The sequence below is a fragment of the Enhydra lutris genome, unplaced genomic scaffold (assembly GCF_002288905.1).
Source record: "Enhydra lutris kenyoni isolate GAN:26980312 unplaced genomic scaffold, ASM228890v2 scaffoldscaffold97, whole genome shotgun sequence".
In the NCBI taxonomy this organism is placed as follows: domain Eukaryota; kingdom Metazoa; phylum Chordata; class Mammalia; order Carnivora; family Mustelidae; genus Enhydra; species Enhydra lutris.
The window spans coordinates 1612296-1625261 of NW_019154181.1; the positions used below are offsets into that span (position 1 = coordinate 1612296).

The window sequence follows — 12966 nt, forward strand, 5'->3', positions numbered from 1 at the left end:
TGCTTTCCGACAGCGGTTGGTGAGTCGACTCGTCCTTGGGAGAGGCCGCTGGACGGTTCTGCCCAGACCTGTCGCGCGCTCACAATCTTTTTCTTTCCCGCTCGGAAGCCTACGCGGACGCTTCCGGGTCACGCGGCGCAGAAACCGCGAGTCATGTGACACCAAGATGGCGGCGCCGCGGTAGCTGGCTCCGGGTTGTGGCGTCCGAGGAGCCGCGACGGTTTCTGCCCTCGGGCCGTGGGGGCGGCAACGCTTGACTGGTCCTTGCGGCGCCTCGTAGCCCCACGTTAGGCACCGGTTTAGGGCTGGGCTGTCGCTGTCGCGGTGGGGTCCGGGGAGTGCCGGTGACCTCGCTGCAGGTGTCCTGCGCCGGACGCTCTCGCCGGAGGAGGAGGAGGAGGAAGAGGAGGACAACCGGCCTACCTGGTCTTCTGGACCTGCGGAGTCCATGGGCCTCTGAGGGCTGTAGAGGAGCTATACCTCTTAGGGGACTGTGGGAGTTCGAGTCTTCGAGTCTGTGAGGGGCAGCCTGGTACCCCTGAGGGCGCAAAGAAGACCGCAGGGGCTTTGCTTCCTCTTCCAGAGGCCTGACTTCCCTGCGTTGATTACCCCTTCATTCTTTCTCACTTCCTCTCAATGTTCTCTCCGTATATCTGGAAATATGATCAGCGCCCCTGACGTGGTGGCCTTCACCAAAGAGGAGGAGTACGAGGAGGAGCCTTACAATGAGCCCCCCTTGCCTGAAGAGTACTCGGTGCCACTCTTCCCCTTCGCCAGCCAGGGAGCCAACCCATGGTCCAAACTGTCCGGGGCCAAGTTCTCTCGGGACTTCATTCTTATTTCCGAGTTCTCGGAGCAGGTGGGACCCCAGCCCTTGCTGACCATCCCCAATGACACCAAAGTTTTTGGTACTTTCGATCTCAATTATTTCTCCTTGCGGATCATGTCTGTGGATTACCAGGCTTCCTTTGTTGGCCATCCCCCTGGTTCTGCCTACCCCAAGCTGAACTTTGTGGAGGACTCCAAGGTGGTGCTGGGAGACTCCAAGGAGGGAGCCTTTGCCTACGTGCACCACCTTACCCTGTACGACCTAGAGGCCCGGGGCTTTGTGAGGCCCTTTTGTATGGCTTATATCTCAGCGGACCAGCACAAAATCATGCAGCAGTTTCAGGAGCTCTCGACTGAATTTTCCAAAGCTTCTGAGTGCTTGAAGACAGGCAACAGGAAGGCTTTTGCGGGAGAACTTGAAAAAAAACTGAAAGACTTGGATTACACCAGGACAGTGCTGCACACGGAAACGGAGATCCAGAAGAAGGCCAATGACAAAGGCTTTTACTCATCTCAGGCAATTGAGAAAGCCAATGAACTGGCCAGTGTAGAGAAGTCTATCATTGAACATCAAGACCTGCTGAAACAGATCCGCTCGTACCCGCATCGAAAGTTGAAGGGGTCTGCTCCGTATCCTGGGGAGTCGGAACACACCCAGGATCAGGCCAGCCAGGCAGCCACTACCTCTAACCTCGATGAGTCTGCTGACACAGACCTTTACACCTGCAGACCTGCTTATACCCCGAAGCTCATCAAAGCAAAGTCCACCAAGTGTTTTGACAAGAAGCTGAAGACCTTGGAAGAGCTCTGTGACACTGAATATTTCACCCAGACCCTGGCTCAGCTCAGCCACATAGAGCACATGTTCAGAGGAGACCTGTGCTACCTCCTGACCAGCCAGATTGACAGAGCACTTCTAAAACAACAGCATATAACAAACTTTCTCTTTGAAGATTTTGTGGAGGTCGACGACAGGGTGGCAGAGAAACTAGAGAGTGCACCCCCTAGGCCCGGTCCAGGCAGGCCGCCTTCCAGATCTTTGGAAGAATGTCCGATTCCTCAAGTGTTAATTAGCGTTGGTTCTTACAAGTCCAGTGTGGAGTCTGTGCCCATCAAGATGGAGCAGGAACTTGGAGATGAGGAGTACAAGGAAGTGGAGGTGACAAAAATGAGCAGTCTTGACCCCCAGGAAAACTTGGACTACTTGGATATGGATATGAAAGGGAGCATCAGCAGTGGCGAAAGCATCGAGGTTCTGGGCACAGAGAAGTCTGCTGCTGTGCTGCCTAAGTCCGACAGCCAGGCCAGCCTCACGGTGCCACTGAGCCCCCAGGTGGTCCGGAGCAAAGCGGTCAGCCACAGGACCATCAGCGAGGACAGTATTGAAGTCCTCAGCACCTGCCCCTCGGAGGCCCTCATCCCTGACGATTTTAAGGCCAGCTACCCAAGTGCCATTAACGAAGAAGAATCCTATGCAAATGACAGTGACGGAGCCATCCACTTCCGGGCCAGCGTCAGCCCGCCGGAGCTGGGTGAGGCAGAGGAGGGCAGCTTAGAAACCCCCCCATCACAAATAGACACCTCCTGCTGTATTGGGAAGGAGAGCGACAGTCTGCAGGTGCCCCTCTCCCCTCCAGCCCACACGCCCTTGGAGCAGGACGGAGTGGTGAGCATCCCCCCGCAGCGCTATAGGCAGAAGGATCAGGGGTTCCATGTGGACTTTGCAGTGGAAAATGCCAGCCCTTCCCGAGACGACAGTTCCGAAGGCTTCCCTGCTGATGAACTGGACCCGGACCGCCTGCTGGCGAGCCGGGACGTCAGTAAGACCAGCTTGGACGCCTGCTCGGACACTGCCAGCAACATGAGCAGTGTAACCTCCACCAGCTCAGACCGGACTCCCGCCTCTGCTCATTCCAGTGGCTCCTCTTCCGAGAGGCATAAAAAGAGGGCCGGCCAGAACGCCTTAAAATTCATCCGTCAGTACCCCTTTGCCCACCCGGCCATCTACTCCCTGCTCAGCGGAAGGACACTTGTGGTCCTGGGGGAGGACGAGGCCATAGTGAGGAAGCTGGTGACGGCGCTGTCCATCTTTGTCCCCAACCACAGCCGTTACGCCAAACCGGTGAAGCACTGGGTCTCTTCTCCTTTGCATATCACGGATTTTCAGAAGTGGAAGCTTATCGGCCTGCAGAGGTATCTGGTTGCCCGTAGGAGCGGGTAGGGAAGGGCCCCGTCCTGTTAGAGACGAGGCTACGGGCGTACAGCCCTCTGGGGGAGGTGCACAGGTTCACGTGGTGGGCCCGGAATTGGGGGACCTGGCTTCCAGACTGGGCCCTCGACACCAGCTCCTTCCGTAGCTTTCGGCAGATCATTCCCTTTCTCTGGTCTTCTGTTTCGTCATCCCTCGCAGGAGGGATTGCCGTTCAGTGCTGGTTGCCAGCCCTGGCCTGCGACCTGCTGTGTCAGAATTATTTAGGAGTTTTCTAGATCATGGAGTTCTGGGTCGTCCCCCTGCCCCCCACAGAGGTTCTGGTTCAGTTGGTCTAGGGCAAGACCTGGAGTTTCTCTGGTATACGGCAAGGTTTGGGGAACAGCCAGACTTCTAGATCTCAGATTCTCTCTGATTCTCAAATTCACACTCTGGTGTAAATGATCGAGGAGAGGTCGGCTTCTGAGAAAGGGCTGTGGTAGTCCTAGAAGGTGGCAGCCATCACTGTGACAGGGACATCAGGGAACTCCGTGGCTTTCATTCCACTGTCCTTAGAAGGCTGTCTCCCCCCCACCCCTCGCCTCCAGAAATGCAAGAGCCACTTCTCTGCTTGAATGCTTTCTATTTCATTTCCCCACAATGCTTGTGTTGCAGTAGACTCATTGTCTTTTTTCCAAATACTGCTTGACAAGTTGTCTGGCCCAAGGGTCTCTTTCCCTCGGAGTAGGCACGGTGTTGTGTTTCCTCGTTCACTTCTCTGCACCCACTTGGCACATCTGTAAGACAGCGGTGCTGACACAGCCAGCCTGTGCTTCCCGTGCCACATGGGAAGAGAGAAGGGATTTCTGCCATGCTGCAATCAGCAATCGTTCGTTCCAGTTTTCCGACTCTCCTTTTGCATTGGTCCCTAGTATCAGCGAGGTCCCCGTCACTCGAGTGGCCTTGTGTTTCCCCCTCTTGCAGGAGTCACCGTGCCCTCTTTCTAACCCTTGCTGTATTAGGCTTTCCGCGGGGTTGTGGCAGTGGTGTTTAAGCAGGTGGCGCCTCCACGTCCTGCTTTGGCTCACTGACCGTGCTGGTGGGTGCTGGGGGGTCATCTGGAGGTGCCTGAGCAAGGGCACTGGCCTGGAGGAATTCATAGTTCTCCAGGGGAGACGGGTGACAGGGAGGGGAGTGCCAACAGCAGGTGCATCGTGTGTTCTAAGGAAACAGAGGGGGCGACTGAGTAATATGTGGGAAGTGAGGGAGGGGGTGCCTGGGGAAGGCTGGGGGTCTTCGGCTGAGGCACCAGGAGGACGAGCTTGCCAGTGTGGGAAAAGAGTGATGACATGGGGACTTGGTGTGACATGGCCCAGACCCCTGGAGCAGCCCCTTCTTCGGGCCACCCAGGAGACCGAGCGGGGGCCCTTGCTTATGGGCACAGACACAGGCTGGGGAGTGAGAGGCTGCCCCGGGCGCCCTTGCAGACTGTGTCCTTCCTCCCAGGATCCGGTCCCTCTGCTGATGCCAGCTCTGTGCTCGGGTGTAGCCTGTCTGTCCCAGCAAGGCAAGGGCTTTTCAGGGATTGCATTTGCCCCTGATCTTGGTGGAAGAACGGGTTCGTGTCCTTTGCATACACATACCACTTCTCCGAGTCTCTCCCCTCGCCCCAGCCCTGACCCCTTTCCATTTTTCTCCCCCAAAAGATGGAGAATGTAAAATGCACTTCAGTCTGTTGTCAGCTGGCTTATCCGGGACCAGGCTCAGGACAGTCTTGCCCTTCCCAGAGGCTTTCCCTGAAATTCCCTCCTTAAAACGGGCTGGGATGGCAAAAGAAGTTATCTCTTCTGCCAGCTCCGTTCCATCGGGTACCCAGCTGGAGTGTGGCATTGAGGGTTCTGAGGCCTGGGCGGGGCTGCCTTGGGAAGCCTGCTGTGGTCAGTTCATGAAGCCTGTGGCTGCGAGAGAGGGTAGCTGGTGGGTGGGCTCCCTGAGGTGGAGGAGAAGGCAGGAGGTGGTCTGAGTCCTGGGCCAGCCCTACCAGTAGTCAGCCACTGTGGGCACATGAACAAGTCCCTCCTCCACTATGAGAGGGTCGGATCACTGAATGATCATTAGCCAAATATTTATAGAGGACTGTGAAATGCTAGCCCCTAGCCCACAGCCAGAGTCATACGGTGAGTCAGGCGTGGTGCGTCCCCGTGACAGGCCGAGCACCGTCTTCGGAATGGGGGAGGGTCTCTCACACCAGTCCCCGCTCTGTCACCATACTGTCAGCTTGACCTCTGAGGCTCTTTCTGTCTATAGACGGAGTTGCCAAGACCTGTCTCGTGAGAACAGGTGTGGAAAGGCCCATTGCGTCTGGTCCGTGTCTGATCAGTGCGAGCGCGTCTCTGATAACCTGGCGGGGATGCACACAGGCTGAAGGGAGGCTGGAGAGGGCCGCCGATGCTGAGTGGAGCCCTCACCAGCCCGCCTTCAGAGCCTTTAACCAGCCTTCTGAGAAGGCGAGAGGCCCATCAGAAGTGACAGACGAGAGCATTGCAAACAGCCCCGAGAGGGGGAGCGTCTCCCAGTGCTCACCTTCTCAGACCTTCTAGATGTGCACAGATGTTGGGGATTGGCAAGGGCTGCCTCCAGAGGGTCCTGCTCTGGTGTGAGTTACAGTGTGCGGGGGCTCGAGGCCTTGTTCGCTAGGGGGCATGTCACTGGAGTGGGGACTGGATTTGTCACAGCTCTCCCGAGGAAATCCTGGGAGGTGGGTGGCAGACACTATCTGAATGTATCCAGAGACAAAAGCCATGGAGTTGTGGCCCGGGGCAGGTAGGGAGGGGCGCTGTGGGTCCTGATGCTTCCATGATTGGCCCTGTGGATTTTTGGACCAGGCCTCTCCTGTCTCTCTCATTCGCCCAGCAAAGCTTGTTGAACGTGCCTGCGAGCCGGACTTCCCGGGCTCCATGTGTGGAGAGCTGCAGGAAAGGGTCACATCTGGAAAGAACATAACACCCTTTGCTGTGCTCGCCCTTTGAAGAAGTGCTCAGAGCTATGGGTATCAGTGGTGAGTCACCCCAGCCGGCAGAACCAGTGTTGAAACTGGGAGGCAGGAGGATTCCCATCTGAGGATGGGCATTAAAGAGTAGTTGTAGAAGAGGGGCCTTTGTGTGGCCATGAACTTCCTTGCCCAGGGTGGGGATGGGAATGGGGGGAGCTCCGGTCTGGGGGAGCTGGGTTAATCTGTGTGCTGGGTTAACCTGGAATCTGAGAACTGAGACCTAGGAGAGTCTCTCCCCATTCAGGTGCTCTGGACTGCCGGAAAACCAGCTCTGATGATGAACCGCTTTTAAAGACTCCCCCCTCCACAGCTGCCAGCTGCATTAGCGCTTGAGTTTTTTTCCCCCTAAAGTAGGCCTTCTGCCTGGATATGCTCATGCACTGGATCCATCGCTTGTGGGTACGCGATGGGCAGATAACCATGTTGGTTTCCCATTATTTTAAATCAGAATGAAGGAGAATTGTATCGCTTGCAAAGTCGCAGGAACAAGCCCCAGACAGCTCAGTACGGATGGGAGGAGGTGCTAGGAGGGGGGTCAGAGGCCCTGGTTGAATCCCATCTCAGCCACTTTGCAGCTGGGGGACCTTGCGTGAGCCATGGCCCCTTTCTGGGCCTCGGTGTTCGCATCCACCCAGAGCCTACCCCCGGCGTTGGGACAGACGGTAAGGAATCTAAGACAGGTGTGGGAGGTGAAGCCCGAGGCTCTCAGTCACCTTGCAGTGTCGCCGGGACCAGAGGTGTGGGCTTGCCGCTTTCCATGCTGCCTTGCCCCCTTGTGAGGAGTGTTGTGGGAAGACACATGTGTGGGGAGATGTGGGGTGCCAGAGCTCCCTGGGGACGGCCGGGCCTGAGGCCGGGTGTTCAGCACGACGGGGGCTGGAGTGGAGGGGCAGGAGCATGGGGTGGGGAGGCCTGGCTTTGCCGCCGTGGCAGAACCTCGGAGGGGCCGGATGTGCCCGGCTCAGGGGGGCATTTGGCTTATGGACGGGGCCCCTCCTGGGGTGGGAGTTGCCTGAGCACGTTGGTAGCGTAGCTGAGGAGGCCTGGGTCCCCGAGAAGCCAGGGAGCCTCCTGGCCTCATCACCCATGTGACGGGGGCCACAGCCCACTGCTCGCCTCATGGTTTCCAGGACGCATGGCCTGTGTGGCTCTCTGTCTTCTCGTCTGTGACCCTTCTCTTGTGTGGTCCGGATGCCGTCCCAGGTTCTCGGAGCCCACCTTTGTTGTAAGGCCCAGCTCTGAGGCTGTTCCTCCAGAGCCTTCCTGGCCCTGGTGCTCCCTCTTTCACTCGGGGTCCCCTGGGCATGTCTTATCTTCCTGGCCGACCAGGCTCGTACCTCACTCCCTCCTCTGTCCCCAGGTTGCGGCCTGGCATACAGCAGGTGCTGCTAACTGTACAAGGACATGACAACACCTAGGAAGGAAAAAATATAATGAGATTGCCTTGACCCCCCGAGTGCTCTGTACGCAGTACCTGAGACCTAACACAAGCTCTGAATTCCAGACGTGTGTCGGTCTGTGAAATCTCTGGTCAGCCAGACCTTTGCCAGACTGCAAGGCTGGCCGACTCTGGCTTCTCTGGGAAGACTGATCTAGGGGGTTTTAAAGAGCTGCTTACTAGGGCGGGTCACCCTGATCCCTTTCCTCGCTGGGCTAGCCTTGCCTGCCTGTGCTCTGTGAGCGCGGTAGCGGGCACTGGGCCTGAGGCGAGTTCAGCCATTCCCGGCCCGCAGAAGTGCCGTGCGGTGGGAGAGACAGGAGATAAATGGCCGTCCCCATACTGTTCGGTGCCAGGCTGTCGAGACTGAAGGCCAGGCACTGTCCTAAACACGACCAATTTTGTCTGTTCAGTGACCACGTGAGGCAGGACTGGTTATCTCTGTGTTACAGATGGGGCTCAGAGGGGGTAGGGAACTTGGCCAAGGTCACAAAGCAAAAAAGTAGAGAAGTTGAGGGAGGGGATCGGGGTGGCTGGGTAAGGTTTAAGTTGGCGTAGAGGCAAGCACAAATGGGAGGGAAGGGTCCTCTGGGCAGAGCCTACAGGCCCGGGGTTTTGAGGCCCTACTGAGAGTGTGGCATGGCTTCCAGGAAGTCATCGTGGAAGTCACAGATGGGGCTTGAGAGGCCCTTGGGCCACGCCCAGGCACTCGGACTTGGTCGCAAGGGTGGTGAGGAGCCCTTTGAAGGGCATCAGGGTCAGATTTGCCTTCCAGAAAGAGCGAGGGAGTGTTGGCTGGCGGGAGCTGGCCGGGCCCAAGCCTTTCCTCCTGACGCTGGCCTGTGTGTTTCAGGGTGGCGTCTCCCGCCGGCACCACCAGCCTCCACGCCCTGAGCCGCTACAGCCGCTACACCAGCGTCCTGGACCTGGACAACAAGGCCCTCCGCTGCCCCCTGTACCGGGGCGCCCTGGTGCCCCGGCTGGCCGACCACCGCACGCAGATCAAGCGGGGCAGCACCTACTACCTGCACGTCCAAACCGTGCTGACCGAGCTCTGCTCCAAGGCCTTCCTCTACACTTTCTGCCACCACCTGCACCTGCCTGCGCACGACCAGGAGACCCTGGACGTGGTTGCCAGCCGCCAGGCAAGCTTCCTGAAGCTGACCCTGGGCCTGGTGAACGAGGACGTGAAGGTGGTCCAGCACCTGGCCGAGCTGCTGAAGCTGCGCTACACGCAGGAGGCTCCCGGGACCGGCCGCCCCATGCTCAGGTTCGACTACGTGCCCAGCTTTTTGTACAAGATCTGACGTCCGCCCCAGCCACTGTGACCGAGACCTGTGACTCAGGGTACAGGGAGGGGGGGGTGGGCGTGAGCAAGCGGGCCTCTGAGCTTTTGAGACTTCTGGTGTCATTGGGGGAAGGAATGCAAGGTGGCAGCCCCGGTCCCCGGGCGGCATAGGGCGGTCTGGGAGGTGGACTCGGGCAGAGGCGGGTGCCTGGGTCTCGGCGTCAGTGAGGACAGCGACAGACCCCACTCCACCTAGCAAGGAGTGGCCCCTGCGGTCGGGAGGGGCCGCTTGGTTTCCTGAGGACTGGGCAGCGGGCCGGGAGGGAGCCAGCACTCTCTCGATGGGGCGGGATGAGGGGCGGAAAGGCGAAGCCCAGACAGGAGGGGCGCGCTGGCAGAGTCAGCTCCCAAACACTGGGCGGCCAGATCAGGGGAAGCACCCCATTCCCTGGAACAGTTTAGTGGGAGACAGGACAACAGACCATCCAGATCCCACCTGGGGTCCTTCCTTCTGGCCCCCTAGAGCCCTCCATTCCAGAGGAGGCCTCTGGATGAGTGAGGTGGAGGGAGGCAGCTCTGCTTCATCTGGGCGCTGGCAGATACGGAACCTTCTGGGCCCCAAGGCTGTAGGGAGAGCGAGCAGCACCCTGTCTGGTCCTGGCTTCCCCACTAGGCACAGAAGTGCCCGTGGGTGGTTTTCGCGGCTGCTTTCCCCCGGGCAGCTGGAGTGGCTAGTTAGGCGCTCGTCCCTGCTCGTGATTGAGAACCACGCTCGCAGCTAGAGAGCCCGGGAGACGGGCAGGGCCGCGGGGCCTCGAGGCCGGCAGCACTGTGCAAGGGTTGGGGAGCCAGCAGGCCTCTGGGAGGCTGGAGGCCGTGAGGCCACACTGTGCTCTCGGGGACGGTCGGCAGATGTGCTGGGACTTGGCCGAGGTCCCACTCCCTCCCCCAAGTCCTCTACCCGCAGCAAACCTTTGCAACCACTTCACTACCTCTTGCAGGGTCTCCTGGGCACGGTGACAGCGGGGTTCTGCCCAGCTGGTTGGTCTGGAGAAGCAGCCCAGCTGGCGAGAACCCAGGGCCGGGGTCTCCTCCGGGAAGGAGGAAAGCCTCCTTGCGTGGCTGTCTTCGTGGACCTGGCCCACGGGAGCCTCACCACTGCTCGCTCCTGCCCCCGCGCCACCCCCGCACATACACGCACCTCACCCCTGTTCACTCCCACCGCACGCGGGCCCCCCAGATATGGTTACCTCACTGCAGCCACTCACCTCGCAGCGGCTCACTCCCAGCCCCACGTGAGCCCTCTCCCCGGGGAAGGAGACAGTCCCCGCTTCACCTCCCTGACGCCCCTGACACAGTTGCTATTGGTTTGTAGGTGGAGGGTTTCTTGCAACCTTGCAATTTTTATACTTTTTTCCCGCCGTTTTTTTAATGGCTGCTTTTTTCCTCCAAGTAGGGAGAACCGTTAGTATGACTGCTTTTTAACATGGTCCGAGAGAATTGTGCTTCGGACCCGGACCGGCCAGAAGGCAGTCGCTCCTGGGTGTGCACGTCTCCGGGCGCTGCATACCGTGTCGTTGGGGTCTTGCTGTCGAGATTGGCCTCCCAGGCAGCTCCGTGGTGCACCACGGAGGCTGTGTAGGGCAGGCAGGGACCCGAGACGAGTATTCATGTCATGTCACTCCCATGGCCCCTTCCTGGCCCGCCGCCTCCGTTGGCTCCCGGCCGTCGGCTTCTGTCAGGGGCCCCAGTCCTGGCAGGAGGTGTGTGATTTTGCTTCTGAGGCTGGGACTGAGAAGAACCTTCTGTGGCAGACGGTCTGTCTACATCCTGTGGGTTTTCTTTGTACCTGTGCCCGTTGCATATGTTCCCACGCAGAAGAGTCGCCAGGAACGACTTGGCAGCTTCGAAAGGCGAAGCGTGTGTTTGCACGTGGGGAAGGCTGTGTAGGAAGCCTGTTTCTCTCCGTGGGCTCCCTGCTTCATCGCTGCCTCCAGCGTCCCTCGTGTTCAAGATGCTGTTTTGTTCTCTAACTGGGTGGCTCGCTGCTGTCTGCTCATGCCTCCAGGGACGTGACCTTACGACACTTTATCTCCATGGCACGGGAAGGTCTCTGGGGTCCACTGATGAGACTGAAAGAGATTGTTGGTACCATTGTTACTTTTCTTTCCTGTGTCACACCATCGTGGACTGCACAGTGATATCACCATGCTGTCACCTGGGAAACTGATCAAGGCAGAAGGTCAGTTCTCCATGGCATTCCAGCAGCAAAAGCCATCATTACCATGCTCTGAAGTAGATGTCACTTTGGAGGGGGTTTGCGTGGAAGGTCTGTCTCAGGGATGGTTACAAAGGCCCCAGGATGCTGAGGCGAGGGACCAGGCGGGGGTGAACAGAACAGGCGTGTCCCGTCCTGGGGCCGGCCTCCGGGCGCAACTAAGGAAGGAGTTTCCCCCTTGAGCCCTTCCTGCATGGCTTCATGGACCAGTAGGTAGATTCCAGGTTTTAAATTTTGGTTAAAGTCTAACTTTCCATTGTGGCCGTTTCAAAGGATGGCTGGATGCCAGGGGTGTTTCTTTCCAGAGGGATTTCAAAGTGGTGCTGGGACAGAGCCAGTTTGGGAGGCGCTGGAGACCGTGGACCTGCCCTTTCCAGACCCACTCCACTTTGGAGAACCCACTAGAAGTCCTGCATCTAAATTTGAAGTTGGGGGGAGCCCTATGCAGTGGGACTCCTCTCTTTAAGAATTTTCGTTTGAGGTTTGTCTCAAATAAAACGTGTTAAAAACACTTCGCAGAAAATAGAGGACATCTGTGCCTCTTACTACTTTGTCAGTCCTGACTCCCTTTGAAGTCCCAGGCACCAGAAGTGTGTCTGGGGTTTATTTTGCCTTTATTTCTGATCTAGCACACTTCCTGCCCCACCCCCAACCCTTTCTCAAGGAGGTTCCGGCGGAGAGCAGGCTGATCAGCTAGCAGTCCTGCAGTAGTGATTTCTAGAAACTCCACGTGACAGAGGAGTCAGAGCCTTTGTAGCGCCGCGGCCCTTGGGATGCTCTGACCTGAGCCGCTGCCTCACACCCCACTGTTTCCTTTAGGAATCTTGCTCCTTTGGTGGAATCTTCAGATTTTAGAAATCGTGACTTGTCCATGATTTACTGCAGTGGCTGAAGTTACGTGACTTGCACCAGAATTTGGAAATGGACCATGGTAGCCCCCCCTGTCATTTCCCATCCAGCTTTTAACTTCTTTGTTGCTATATTCAAGGTACAGTAGGTTTCCACCTCAGACAAAGAACACAGCCCAGTTCAAATCCCAGGAAGGTCAACAGATTGTACCCCAAGTGCCCGGGTTGCTACAGTTAGTTCCGTGACGTGTTTCAGAGGCTGAGAGCAGCAAAGAGCTCGCCTACACACCGACCACCCACTTCCTCCAGCGCTGGATGCACGCCCCCACCTCCCTGGGCAGTTTCTCGTGCTGCTGCCCAGCTGGTAACACTCAGCTGGTGGGGAGCCCATCCGCAAGTACCGACCACCTTCCAAGGAACCCATCTCCCAAGCCAGCAATCCGGTTTTACTTCCATCTCCCTAGACAGCTCAGAAGAAAGTGCCTTGGTTTGTGCTCTGAAGCCCACCAGCCAGCTCTCTGGCTCTTCTCCAGTGCTGTGATAGAAAGTGACGGAACTGGAATCTTCCAAGGAGATATGGTATTAACAGACCGCAAAACAGAAAAAGCATCAAATTTTTGCTTCTGGCTGGAAAGACCACCGGTCTCAGCTGCAAAAGTCAGAGCACACCAGGTGTTCCTGAGCCCTCAGAGAAAGCTGTGAGCCCTCATCTAATCTGGTCTTACCGGTCAAGGTTTGGTTATGGCCGTGGGGAGGAGGAAGTGGGGGCTGGGGCGGAGAGGAGCCCCGTGCGAGCACTTTGCAGTGAATTAAGCTGCTGCTAGGGAGCCCCAGCTTCCTGGGAATAATTGTTCAGTTTCAAAATGGAGGCCACGTCGTGAGGGGATATTGGAGGTGGTGTTTTGCCTTCAGTTCCGGGTAGGGGGAGCCAAGACTGGCTTGGCAGCATCATGGCTCCCAAAGTTAAAGCAGATAGGGACTGGTGTGTCACCCACCCGCCATGGAGTCTGCAAGCAGCCCGTCCCCACTCGTGCTGGAGTGAACAC

At 57.8% G+C, this 12966-nt stretch overlaps 1 protein-coding gene across 1 annotated transcript; it reads left to right on the forward strand.

The window, feature by feature from the left end:
• Positions 1–22: 22 nt before the first annotated feature.
• LOC111139265 (Smith-Magenis syndrome chromosome region, candidate 8) lies at positions 23–12945 on the forward strand. Its single transcript, XM_022491499.1, has 2 exons — positions 23–3021; positions 8360–12945. Exons 1-2 carry the CDS (start codon positions 662–664, stop codon positions 8811–8813), a joined length of 2814 nt encoding a protein of 937 aa, XP_022347207.1. The 5' UTR covers positions 23–661; the 3' UTR covers positions 8814–12945.
• The last annotated feature ends 21 nt before the right edge of the window (positions 12946–12966 follow it).

What these genes read in the sequence shown, in the direction of transcription:
- LOC111139265 (XM_022491499.1), top strand. Translation starts at nt 662, where the DNA reads ATGATCAGCGCCCCTGACGTGGTGGCCTTCACCAAAGAGGAGGAGTAC. An exon ending in AAGCTTATCGGCCTGCAGAG is followed by an intron (nt 3,022 to 8,359) that starts GTATCTGGTTGC and finishes TGTGTGTTTCAG; the next exon opens with GGTGGCGTCTCCCGCCGGCA.